This window comes from Mytilus trossulus, chromosome 4, assembly GCF_036588685.1.
Source record: "Mytilus trossulus isolate FHL-02 chromosome 4, PNRI_Mtr1.1.1.hap1, whole genome shotgun sequence".
Taxonomy (NCBI): Eukaryota; Metazoa; Mollusca; class Bivalvia; order Mytilida; family Mytilidae; genus Mytilus; species Mytilus trossulus.
In genome coordinates, this window is record NC_086376.1 from 38,189,439 (window position 1) to 38,204,135 (window position 14,697).

Sequence of the window (14,697 nt, forward strand, 5' to 3'; positions counted from 1 at the left end):
CAACTTTATTTGGCCTTCTTTTACTTTTTTGTTTCATTGGCGTCACTGAAGAGTCTTTTGTAAACGAAAAGCGTTTCTGGCCTACAAAATTTCAATTCTGGTATCCATGATGAGTTTATTATTATTATTTTGAAATCAGAAGGAGCCTGAACCTCTTATAATGCAAAAGATATTCTGGAATGTCAATTATTGGCATAACAATTTAAAAAAAAATGTTACAAATTGAATTCCTCATGATTTCTATAATGAGCATCAGTAAATACACATGATACATGTGTTGACTGGTGATTGAAAAGGGATAAATAAACAAGATTTTGAAATAACTATCTTCTACACTGCTGTAGAATATTTAAATTGGAGATCACTAGTATGTCTGCATGCACAGTCACCATCATCTGGTTTTCTGACACAGAAAAACACTACTATCTGACTGGCTGAAAGGACCGTCACCACCTGACTCACTAATAGGGACCTTATCAGACTGGCTTACACAGACATCATAATCTGCCAGGCTGATAGGGTTATCACCATCTGACAGGCTGAAAGGGATATCACCATCTGACTGGCTGACAGGGACATCACCATCTGACTGGCTGACAGGGACATCACCATCTGATTGGCTGACAGGAACATCACCATATGACTGACTGGCAGGAACATCACCAACTGACTGACTAATATGAACATCACCATCTGCCAGGTTGACTAGGACATCACCATCTGTTGGCTGACAGGGATATTACCCTCTGACTGGCTTACAAGAACATCACAGACTGACTGACTAACAGGAACATAACCAACTAACTGATTGACTGATATGTACATCACCATCTTCCAGGCTGACAGGGACATCACCATCTGTCTGGCTGCCAGGGACATCACCATCTGACTGGTTGTCAGGGACAGTATCTTTTTGCAGCATCTTCCTGAGAGTTTTCTTCATCACATTTATTGCTGATCATCTTTTTCTTTCTTTGGTTTATATTGCCTGTAGATTTTTTTTATTAAAAAAAGCATGTAAATTTTCAAGACCGACACCAATTTTGTTGTCAATGAAGAAAATACACTTCTATAAAGAATATTTATATTTAGAAATAAAGATGAAGTTCGATGGTGGTAAAACAAGTTAAATTATCAATAATCTCTTTATAGAGCAAAGGAGTTAGTAAATGTTATCAGTTCTGTTCATGCGTGTAACATTGACAGAAAAGTAAAAGGTTGTATGTCAAAGTTACATACATGAAGACCAGAAGATATAAGTGGTGTGCTTAATAGTCAACTTTGGAGAAATAATATAATTGCTGCCCAGTAATATCTAATTAATCATTTAGGTTATAAAATGTTATATAAATGTCTGACTTTAAGGAAGTAATACCTTTGCATGTAACATAAAATAATCTTGACACAAAATATTGTTGTCAATGTTACTAACTAGTGTTAAAGACAAATTAAACAGGAAAACATGAAAACGCTTTAATTTTGTAAAATAAAAAATAAGATAATAGCTCCATATGGCAGTAAGTTTTGTTTACGCATGTAACACTGGCCTGAACATGTAAAAGTCTAAATAATAGACTCTGTCAATGTTACATACACAATTTCTTAATGAAAAAAAAGTTTGATTTGGGTTTACTTTATACATTATTTTTTTAAATAAGTATCATAATAATAACTTTGAATATTAAAAATTAGATAAACTGTTGATTTTAACACAGTAAAATCTTCTCATGTAACACAAAAAAGACCTGATACAAAAATCGTAGTCCATGTTACTCATAAAGTTATCATAGGAGCATCAAAGAAATTGTGTGATGACAATATTTCAGATGTTATTCATTTATAAACTCAGATAAACTCATTTTAAAGCTCATAACAGAGGTTTGGAAATCAATGCTTTTAAAACATTATAATTCTGGGTTATGTATGTAACATTGACAGGAACACCAACAAATGATGAGGAAAAATTGCTGGTCAATCAGGAAAAAAATAAACACAAATAATTAAAACTCATTTATTTCTTTAATATCATTTTAATGAAGCAAATTTAAATTTCAACAAGATTTTATTGATTGAATAATTGTATGCACATTTATTAGGTTGTAGCATGTAACCTGGACGCAGAAGATGTGTCAATGTTACATACCTTTAAACAATAAGAATTACAAGTAAATATTGTAAAGTCTAGAAATCAAGAAAGATCAACAACTTCTCTGTTTAGAATTCAGCATAAATTTACATTTGATTTAATATTATGCACTGGCCAATTATGCTTTAAGTGTAATAAGGTAATATTGTTTTTATTCTGGTGTCAATGTTACATTTTATGTTTTCAAATTAAGTGGCCAGTTATCTTTATAATGCTGAGAATGAATACAAGTACTAGTTAATCAAATTGGCAATTAATCTGTGGTATTTCATGTAATAAATTAGATTGATAAGGCAAACCGTACAAAAAAAAGCTTTTGCATGTATCATAGACACCTTTCCTTGGTAAATATTTTCGTGTCAATGTTATGTACAGAAATCTCTCCAGCAATAAAATGGATATCGTAAGTGTCAAACCTGTTTAAATACAAGATAAACTTATATTTTTTGACAAAATTGCAAAGCAAGTCACACATCATTATCAAAGAACCTAATTTACACAGAAAGTGCATGTAACACTTCATTGTGAGGACAAATTAACCTGGTCCCAATCTCTTATCATCTGCTTGATCACTGGTAGATGCCAAGTGTGAAAGATGGCAAAGCCACATTTTAATGTAATTGTCAGTGGGTTGAAATGTGAAAAAAATAATTATGGTAATGCTTACTATAAAAAGTATGCAACTGTTATAAAAAGATGAGTATTATTGGGCAGTATTGACACGAAAATGAAATAAATTTTCTTACCTTCTATATTTTTCAAACTTCAGTTGATTGATAAAAATCATGAAATCCAAATTGTACCCATTGTTGACAGCTTTCAAAATTTGCCATGCTGGACCAATAACTTGTTTCCAAAGCTAATCAGCTAATGAAAAGGTGCATGTAACATTTGTTGACCCGAAAAGTTACATGCACTTGTCCATTTTCAAACGTATTTTATTTGCAGCAATAATCGGATTCTGTACAAAATGGGGTTTCTAAATGATAGACCGATCATTTTGCAGTTGATTTTCAACTATTATAGTAGAACAATTCTTCAGGCATATTCTAAATATGGCTAGGGGTTTTGCCACTGCAGAAATGTCACACTTTTTGTCTACAGTTTTCAACTGCCAGCACTTAACAAGTGCTGATTTTTTGTTGATTTTTTCAATTGGATCCAATTTTTTTGCATTTGGCAATAAAGACTAACCCACTTTGATATTTAAACAATGTTTATTCTCCAAATTTGCATGATTTCTTTATTTTTTAATTGGATAAACACTATTGACCCTAAAATTTCACTAGCGAATTCCTGCCCATATATAGACAATATTCATTTTCCTCTTGACTTGTTTTACTCAATCCACATCCACAGAGAACTTTATTATTTGTGTTTTATAATTCAAACTCTTCAAATGTATCTTCTTATTTCAGATGTTGTCTACAGTGTTGAATATCATTATGTTTGAAGACTGTAGAAATCAGTGGTCCATGTCACGTCCATTACTAGGTTTAATATTACTTAATGAAAATGTAAGTAATTCCAGTAATATGGTAGGTCGTATAGTAGGTCTTATCATGTTGTGGTTACGCTTGTTTTCCAATTTGGAAATGCCAATTTCATATGCATAGATTTTAATGTATGTAATTTGAAATTTTTGTGAAATGCACGAGTAATGTTCTAAATTAAGGTGGTACCCAACACTTTCACTAAAATTAATTTGGCTTGTTTATTTTTCATAAAATTTTGTCAAAGTATTTACTTTGCCACTTTAGCAAAAATATAAAAATATATAATTGAACCAACCGTTTTGTCAGAAAAATTACACTAGTTATATAGCAATTTGACAAACACTTATTTTGATCACTGAGAAGCTTTATATTCCTTTTACAACACAACATAATTAAAATGACGGGTTGACTTTACAAAGTAATCTCCCTGTAGTGGTAGGTACCACCTTAAGAACTGTCTAGTAGGTCTTGTGGTAGCGTTTTTTCATGTGTGGGAAGTTGTGGGTTTGAATATGGGCTTGGTCAAACCAAAGTCTTTGAAAATAGTATTTGCTGCTTTTCCACTAAGCACACTGCAACAAGGAGTAACAACAAAGACTGGTCAGTTTGGAGTCAGAATAATGTGACTGCGTACATTGACATATTTTCCAGTTGACTCACCTTGTAAAGTAGCATGTTAAAAAATCTAGCTCAGCATGTTGGTCTATAGTTCAGAGCAGGGTTGATATACATTTTACATTAACAATCTTGTCTTGTATAAGCATTTAATTTACATCTGGAAATTTAACAGTCATTCATCATCATCATGTTGCATCAAATTCTTATAAATTAAACTTCTCATGCCTTTTTTGTCTAATTGTGGCGGAAATATTAAATCCTAAAAGACCTTTTAAACTGAAACTGAAACCAATGACCATATTTTATAAAACAGCATAAATAGATCACACTATCTACTGTCATGACTGAATAATTTATGTTTTCAGTATTTCAACAAATTAAGAGACAATATTATATCCAATCAACCAAATGACAAACAACAGAGTATGGCTCTATGTTTTGAAAATTTAATGAATGGAATAGATAGATCACTTTTATCTAAAAATAGAGATAGGTAAGTTATGCTATTTATAAAACGACTTTGACTTACTGTTTGATCAGAATCTTTATAACTATACAAATGTGAATTTAGTTGAGAAATCCTACAGCAAATGTCCTGATGAAGAAAAGCAATAAATGTATGAATTTTTAGATGGAAGAGTGAACATCGTCAATTTATTCTCCTTCCAGTCTGTATTTGAAAGTTCATCCTCTTGAGAAAAGCAATACTAAGTCGATGTTAAACTTACTTACTCACTCACTATTTCACTTACTCATGGACTTAAAGAACCAATATATTCCAATGGTATAAATCAGCATTGATCGATATGAATTTGAAAAAGTAAATAAATTGCCTTCAAAATAATTTTCGTAAAAACAAATTAATGTTTTAGACATAATTGTGCAATTAAATGGAGAAGGACACAAAATCTTCATGTAGGAATACAGGCATTATAAAAAAATATTTAATATAGTTTAATTCATTATATTAATTTTTACTTCAGATTTACACAGAATTTGTCAATGTTTCGACGAGATGTGAATGACTCTTTGAAGGCTCCCGGTGGGTCAAGTCCATCACCGTCACCCTCATTAGACATGATGAATTGTGGGTGACTAGGCCTGTGATAATCATCCAATCATTTCATCTTGTGTTTCTGTGAAAGGGAGATAATTTAGCTGAAGATCAAAGACTGTATACCTGTTGGAAGATTGTGATATTTGTTTAAATGTCTACAGCAACAGATACCAGGACTAGAAAATTTTATGTGTTATAGTGCATATTGCAGAAAAACTAGACTCAGATTGCCACTCGGTGCGTTCTGATATAAAGTAACTGGATGTCTTAATGTGAAGATATATTTCAGTTTCAGTGTAAATCACAGATTTTTACCAACTTTAAAGGGACACTCTGAATTTCATGTGGGATTTTTTTAAAAGATTCTACAGTCCTAGGGTCATACACCATTAATAACAAAAATCATTATTTCTACTCAGCAAGATACAAATGATCTCATTACTTTAAAAGGAAGTATCATACATATGTATTAGAATATGCTAGATCGTCTCAAAACTGTTTTATTATACCAGTCTACCTATGTTAAACTGCATGGTTATCTACTTTTGGAATGAGCAAATAAATAAGTTTTAATTGTGTTTACAATGCAAGGCTTTTTAGTTAAATTCTAAATATAAATTATAAATTGTCCTCAAAACATATTTAGACCAACTTTTGTCAATTAAACATATGGATATTTTATTCTAAACAATAGAATTTATAAATTTGAAAATTTGTAGATGTAGCTTTTGATTTGTTCTTTTGTTTGACCTTTGTCTGTTTATTTACAAATAAATAAACAGTGATGTTTTGAAGCCTTGCAAGAAGAAACCTTGATAAGAATTTATCTAAATAGTTATACCTCTTGAGACTTGTCTGTGTTAAAGCGACTATAGTCAGACCAACAAATGTATCCCACCGATTTAGTATGTTATTAGCTGTATATAGTTTATTTTTCTTACTAACTTTTAAACAGTAGAGCTATTACAACAAAATGATTATAATCTTCCTATTGTCAACTTTTTATATTTTCAAAATAACTTGAAATTTTGTTCTGAGTGTGTGTGCATGTCTTCTTGCACATGTAAAATACTTCGTTTTCAAGGCATAGAAAAATAGAGATGAATTTGAATATCATAAGAAATTTGTTTTCAAGGGCTATTTCAATAACATTTACATGAGGATGCTCAATAGTGTATGATAATTATTATTTTGGTTTGGAGGTTCAAACACTAAACTCTTTTTCAAATTTGCATTAACAGTGGGCATTTCCGTTGAATATTTAATAATACACACAATAAAATAATATGATAAATTGGATTATTCAGTGGCGGGTTGAAGGTGATGGGTATTTCTACTTAATTTTTTTTCAGTCCCTCAATTTCCTATCTTGTTCCATTTGAGAGGCAGTTGGTGCTCGGTAAATTTTATTGCCATGTTGGTTTTAGGTACAATTGGTGCAGGGATTGGGAGTATTAACTAAAGTGCTGAATGTTTATGATAATAGTGCTATATTTGTAATAATAGAAAATGTACTTAACGTGAAATCCATTTCACAGAGAAATATACACCTTGATTGATATGTATTTGAGATATATTAAAATCTATTTTTAAGGGTTGTTCTATTATTAATCAATAGTCTACAGTATCATCAAAACTTACTCAAAATGAACACAGTGCCAACAAAACATCTACATAGTTTTTATGTATGTAAAAAATGCGCCGCTAACAACAAAAAATAGATGAAAAAAGTAGAAGTTAGCCTTGTGGTTCTGGATGTATAAAGGTGTTGTGGTTGTTATGAAAATTCAAATGTTTTTCATGCTTCTCTATTATTGCAAAATTTGAAAGACTCAATCAGTTGTTCTGCTGACTCTTTTATTGCATAGGAAATGAAACCTTTTCTTAAGAATCAGTACCTTTTTATTTTGATATTTAAACTTTTGCAACGTGATGAACTGTCCCTTTAATAAATGCAAAAGCTATTGTTCCCTGCAAAGTTTATTCAGTGAATCAACTTCTACTTTATCAGCAGAAAGCAATAGCTATAGTATTATTCATTAGGACAACTCACGTTCCAAAAATGTTGATGCCCAAATGAAGTGGTATAGATTCTTGGGAAAGGTGGTATATACAGCCTTACATTTGAAAAATACTCTTCAGATATACAGACTTCAATAGTAAAAAGGCACATTAATATCAAGTTATTGCTTCATGATTCTTGTTGTATTGCTTTATAGGACTGATTTATTAATACTTTTATCTGTAATTAAGCAATCAACAAAAGATCAACTTTAAGCTAGATAATTTTTTTATGCAATTTCATTTCAAAAAAGTGTATTTGTATAATTTTGTGTTTTTTCCGAGCAAATAGTGCCTTGTCTGTAGTAACAATCATTTTTTGCAGAAACATCTCATTTGTGCATGCAAATTTGCAAAAATGATGGAAGTAAAATGAAATGTATGTTTCAATGTATAAAAGTACAGATTTACACATTTCCAATATTTATTTGTTAAAAATTATCTTTGACCGTTTGTGTACCATTTTGATATAAGTAAGTAATTATATTCTCATTTGATATCAAAATGACAATGTTTTTCTCTCTTAATTAGACAAAAGGCAACATCATTAAGATATTTTTTTATTAAAGAACATCTTTAATCTTCTGCTTTGTATGTATTTTGAAGAAATTAACCATATAAGAATTTGTTTGAATATGCTAATACAATGTATTTCTGATTGTCACAACAGAATTATTTAATTTAATATTGATTTCACAAAAAAACATACCCTCCTTTGGACTCATTTGTAAATTGAAAAGGACAGTTTCCTGTTAACATTCCCGGATCTTGATGTTTCTAAAGGCAGTTGACAAAATGAGATAAAACCAGCCCTTGTAGTCATAAAACTTTTGTATAAGATTATTGTTCTCTGGCCAAGGCAACAATCAATTGAAAAAACTGGTCTTATTGTTTGGATCACAAATTTTGTACTCCCTAATTTATGACCAAAAGCAGAGTGCTCAGTTTTACAAGAATTTAACATTTTTGATATCTTTGGATGATTTAGATTATATAGCTGTCATTTTCAAGTATATACATGAGCCAAATTATTAACCGACCGAACAAACAAAAACTTGATAGAAGTAATTAAAATGAACTGCTTTATGTTTGAATATGTTAATCAGATAACTGGTGGTGTGGTAGTAATACATTTCACTTTTTTCTGTACATTTTGACTGCATCATGTGACTTCATCATGTGACAGCATCATGTGATAGGATATAAATGTGTGTATAGAAAGTTATACATGTCATGTGTTCATTTCATAGTGATTGCAGTTTGTTGTACAAATTCTGTTGTTTAATATAGTATGTTTGTATTTGAATGTATGATTTGAAAGTTGTTTATTTGTTATTTGTTAAAGCATGGTTTTGTGGTTGAATGGATTTTAAACGGAAAGTATGTTTTCATTGACTTGTGACATTTAAACATTTGCGGTAGGAATTTTCAATTTGGGTAAAGTAAAAAGTAAAAAAAGAAATTTCAAAATTATTTGTTAAAATTCAGAAGAGTCTTTAAATAGACAATTTTTTTTTTGGATGATAATTCATGGGTCATACCAAACTACTGGAATGCCCAAGTTATGTCCAGGCTTTTAACCATAGTGATTTGACAAGTTACAATTTACAACTGTCCCAATATTTTGAACAAAACCAGTTCGGAATATTTTTTAATCGTACCCTGTCTAAATCCCATTTATTAATACTGCCAGAAGTGAAAGATAGCAGTCATTGCTGTAAACATAAATTTATGAAAAAAATTACTTGGTTATTATTATTAATATACTTAGGTGTCGATATGAAGAACCATAACTATATCTTGAATTCAAATTTTTTAATGCTCACATCAAAGAAAATATTTTATGTAATATTTGTGAATATTATTTATTCATACATTCTATCAAATCCAAATAACTGAAATTTCATATAAATATTCAACATGTTTTAGTTGCTTGACTTGTAAATGCCAAGTTGCCAACACTTAGCTAGGTATTGCAGTACTGCAAGCTTATTGCCAATGTTTGGGTCTCTCTAGAAATTAAATTCTAATCAGAGGTAAATCTGTATTTTTAAAGATTACATTTTTATAGAGACATTTTCATGACTGACATTATGTTGTGTACCTAAGTGACAAAGAATAAAAGAGATGAAAATATGGATTATATTTGAATGTATGGGGAAAGGGATTTTGTTATGAGCTGGGGGAAATAAATTTTTGTAAAACATGCATATTGTGTTGTTTTTCTGTTGCCTAATTTTCAAGCAGTACACTTAATTAAATTCAAGTTCAGTATTTTTGTAATTTCATTTTTTTTTCAAGTATCTGAAATAAGAACAAAACAATCCTGGTTTTGTTGAAGTGATAAATCTTTTTAAAAACAAGAGCACATACGCTGAAATGTCTTGCCTTCTTTACTAATCATTGATAGTATGTTGACAGTCCTAAATATAAAGCTTGATTACAACTGTCACATAAACCTAACATTAACCAAGAACTAAACATTGACCAATTAACCATGAAAATGAGGTCAAGGTCAGATGAACCATGCCAGACAGTTATGTACATCTAACAATTCTTCCATACAACAAATATAGTTGACCTATTGCAAGTAGTTGAAGAAAAACAGGCCAAAACACAAAAACTTAAAACTGAGCAATGAACCATGTAAATGAAGCCAAAGTCAAATAAAACCTGTGCAACTGACATAGATTCATGAAATATTTCCATACACCAAATATAGAAGACGTATTACATATACATGTAGTATTAGAAAAAAAGACCAATACTCAAAAACTTAACTGACCACTAAACCATGAAAATGAGATCGAGGTCAGATGACACCTGGCAGCCTGACATGTACAACTTTCACTCATTACATACACCAAATATAGTAGACCTATTGCATATAGTATATGAAAAACAGACCAAAACACAAAAAATTTAACTACAACCACTAAACCATGAAAATGAAGTCAAGGTCAGATGACACCTGCCAGTTGGACATGTACACCTTACAGTCCATCCATACACCAAATATACCAGACCTATTGCTTATAATAGTGGAGATATGGTCTTGACCACCCAAGGTTAATCTTGTTCACTGATCCATGGAATGAAGTCTAAGGTCAAGTGAAAACTGTCTGAGTTTTGAGAACCTTGCAAGGAACGTACATATCAAATATAGTTATCCTATTACTTATAATAAAAGAGAATTAAACATTACAAAAAACTTCAACTTTTTTTTTTAATTAGTCACTGAACCATGAAAATGAGGTCAAATGACATTGGACATGTGACAGATGGAAACAAAAGTCGCAGGCTCAACAAAACTAGAGGCTCTCAAGAGCCTGTATCGCTCACCTGATTCTACCTGGGTTTTTGAAATCATATAAAAAAAAGATACTTAAATTTGGCTACAAAGTAACAACACTTGGTTAGCACCTCATTAAGAAAGGAACATTTATGCTATGTTTGGTTTCATTCCATTCAGTTGTTCTCTAAAAGAAGTCATTTATATGCATTTCCCATAGGGTCCTTAAGTCCCCCACTGGCAGCCATCTTGAATTATGGATCGGCTACAAAGTAACAACACTTGGTCAGCACCTCATAAGGAACATTCATGCCATGTTTGGTTTCATTCCATTCAGTGGTTCTCTAAAAGAAGTCATTTGTACGCATTTCCCATAGGGTCCTATGTTAAACTAAGTCCCCCTGCTGGTGGCCATCTTGAATGATGGATTGGCTACAAAGTAACAACACTTGGTCAGCACCTCATAAGGAACATTCATGCCATATTTGGTTTCATTCCATTCAGTGGTTCTCTATAAGAAGTCATTTGTATGCATTTCCCTTAGGGTCCTATGTTAAACTAAGTCCCCCTGCTGGTGGCCATCTTGAATGATGGATTGGCTACAAAGTAACAACACTTGGTCAGCACCTCATAAGGAACATTCATGCCATATTTGGTTTCATTCCATTCAGTGGTTCTCTATAAGAAGTCATTTGTATGCATTTCCCATAGGGTCCTATGTTAAACTAAGTCCCCCTGCTGGTGGCCATCTTGAATGATGGATCAGCTACAAAGTAACAACACTTAGTCAGCACATCATAAGGAACATTCATGCAATGTTTGGTTTCATTCCATTCAGTGGTTCTCTAAAAGAAGTCATTTGTACGCATTTCCCATAGGGTCCTATGTTAAACTAAGTCCCCCTGCTGGTGGCCATCTTGAATGATGGATTGGCTACAAAGTAACAACACTTGGTCAGCACATCATAAGGAACATTCATGCCATATTTGGTTTCATTCCATTCAGTGGTTCTCTATAAGAAGTCATTTGTATGCATTTCCCATAGGGTCCTATGTTAAACTAAGTCCCCCTGCTGGTGGCCATCTTGAATGATGGATCAGCTACAAAGTAACAACACTTAGTCAGCACATCATAAGGAACATTCATGCAATGTTCGGTTTCATTCCATTCAGTGGTTCTCTAAAAGAAGTCATTTGTATGCATTTCCCATAGGGTCCTATGTTAAACTAAGTCCCCTATTGGTGGCCATTTTGAATGATGGATCGGCTACAAAGTAACACCACTTGGTTAGCACATCATAAGGAACATTCATGCCATGTTTGGTTTCATTCCATTCAGTGGTCCTTTAAAAGAAGTCATTTGTATGCATTTCCCATAGGGTCCTAATTTAAACTAAGCCCCCTGCTGGCGGCCATCTTGGATGATGGATCGGCTACAAAGTAACAACACTTGGTCAGCACCTCATAAGGAACATTCATGCCATGTTTGGTTTCATTCCATTCAGTGGTTCTCTAAAAGAAGTCATTTGTATGCATTTCCCTTAGGGTCCTATGTTAAACTAAGTCCCCGGCTGGTGGCCATCTTGAATGATGGATCAGCTACAAAGTAACAACACTTAGTCAGCACATCATAAGGAACATTCATGCAATGTTCGGTTTCATTCCATTCAGTGGTTCTCTAAAAGAAGTCATTTGTATGCATTTCCCATAGGGTCCTATGTTAAACTAAGTCCCCTATTGGTGGCCATTTTGAATGATGGATCGGCTACAAAGTAACACCACTTGGTTAGCACATCATAAGGAACATTCATGCCATGTTTGGTTTCATTCCATTCAGTGGTCCTTTAAAAGAAGTCATTTGTATGCATTTCCCATAGGGTCCTATGTTAAACTAAGTCCCCTGCTGGTGGCCATCTTGAATGATGGATTGGCTACAAAGTAACAACACTTGGTCAGCACCTCATAAGGAACATTCATGCCATGTTTGGTTTCATTCCATTCAGTGGTTCTCTAAAAGAAGTCATTTGTGTGCATTTCCCATAGGGTCCTATGTTAAACTAAGTCCCCTGCTGGCGTCCATCTTGAATGATGGATTGAACAACACTTGGTTAGCAACTCATAAGGAACATTCATGCCATGTTTGGTTTCATTCCATTCAGTGGTCCTCTAAAAGTAGTCATTTGTATGCATTTTCCATAGGGTCCTTATTTAAACTATTAAAGTCCCCTGCTGGTGGCCATCTTGGATGATGGATCGGCTACAAAGTAACAACACTTGGTCAGCATCTCACAAGGAACATTCATGCCATGTTTGAATTCATTTTATTCAGTGGTTCTCTAAAAGAAGTCATTTGTATGCATTTCCCATAGGGTCCTATGTTAAACTAAGTCCCCCGCTGGCGGCCATTTTGAATGATGGATCGGCTTCAAAGTAACAACACTTGGTCAGCACTTCATACGGAACATTCATGCCATGTTTGGTTTCATTCCATTCAGTGGTTCTCTAGAAGAAGTTCAAAATGTAAAATGTTAACGACGACGGACGGCGATGGAAGCCAAGTGATTAGAAAAGCTCACTTGGCCCTTCGGCCAGGTGAGCAAAAAATGAGGATTGCACCTACTCCTTTATATGTTTGATATATATGTAAGAGGACAATCTAAAGTAAGACTTCTTGTGTCACAACTTTTCCTACACTCCATATATGATTGCCACTTATAGTACTGTCTATTTTAAAATATTTGTCTGTATTGTCAAATTTAGTATAGATTGCCTCAGTGGTCACTTGACTGTAAGCTCACCTTGTTCATGAAAGGTCATGGATTTAATCTGCTATTAAACAAATGTCTTATATGTTAAACAAGAGACATAGAAAGTTGTATAATTGTTTAATTTCTTTATTTTGATAAGGAAGAAAAGCTTTTGTTTCGTGTTAACTTTTAATACATGATTTTATATCATTTGTTTAAGCAAACGATTTTTTTTACATCATCTCTCAATTTTATTGAATACAGCTTTGATCTTTTTTTTTATAGCACTGGCTGTCAAGGAAAGAGTTTAGGTTTCTTTGGGGCTGGTGTCTTGTTTTTTTTTTTATACAAACACAAATATGAATGTGTAAACAGTCTAAGTCATTGTCTGAAGACATAATGTTTCCAGTTAACTTGAGTATAAATGTATTGATCTCTATGAAATTGTACAACAAGGTTTCGTACCACAACAGGGAGATTGTGAGTTATTGTCCAAATTGTTAAGAAATTAGGGTAAAAAAGGATCCCAAACAAGCATTTGACCTTGAACTCATTTTCATGGTTCTTGGGTCACAATGTTAAATTTTCAAGGTTAAGTGTGTTATATATAAATAAGATGTGGTATGATTGCCAATGAAAGAAATATCCACACAAGACATATGTAAAAAAACCCACTTTAGAATGCTATTAAAGGCCATGTCAAAATGTAAAACAATTCAAACAAGAAAACTTAAAGCTTAATTTATGTGCAAAAGCAATAAATGGGAAGTAACAACCACTAGTACAGACACACAAACAATGTGACAAGGTTAACAGAGAGAGCCATGGTGTAGTGGTTAGTGCATTGGACTACTAACACAAAGGTTTCTGGTTCGATTCCTGCCTGGGATGAAAATTTCAGGGACTCAATTTCGGCTCTCCCTTGACACCATTTGCGAGTATGGTCTTGAGGAAACGATGATAGTCCGTCGGAAGGGGACGATAAGTGGCTGACCCGTATTAAGAGAGAGCCATATCTCTTGCACGTTAAAGACACCCTTGTAGATTTCGAAAAAAGAGTAGGCTAATGCAGCTACAAGGCAGCACTCGCACCCGCAAAGTGGAAAGGGATTAATATAAGTTGCAAAACTTGTTTCCCAATCCACTTTAAATAAATATGTTTAAATTAAATTAAATATAAAATTAACAAAGTACACCAAACTAGAACTTCAAGACACAAAGTCATACTGTACAGGTCTCTTTGTTTAACATTATACTGGGGATTCATTTATTTTCGTGGAT

General features: G+C 32.8%; 1 protein-coding gene across 1 annotated transcript in view; it reads left to right on the top strand.

Annotated features, from left to right (window-relative positions):
* Positions 1-9,586, top strand: part of LOC134715259 (exportin-7-like) — a 40,096-nt gene extending 30,510 nt beyond the window's left edge. Inside the window, exons 28-30 of the mRNA XM_063577321.1 lie at positions 3,565-3,663; positions 4,626-4,753; positions 5,244-9,586. Coding sequence (XP_063433391.1) covers positions 3,565-3,663; positions 4,626-4,753; positions 5,244-5,355 — 339 coding nt within the window. The 3' untranslated portion in view covers positions 5,356-9,586. The remainder of the gene's footprint in view (positions 1-3,564; positions 3,664-4,625; positions 4,754-5,243) is intronic.
* The last annotated feature ends 5,111 nt before the right edge of the window (positions 9,587-14,697 follow it).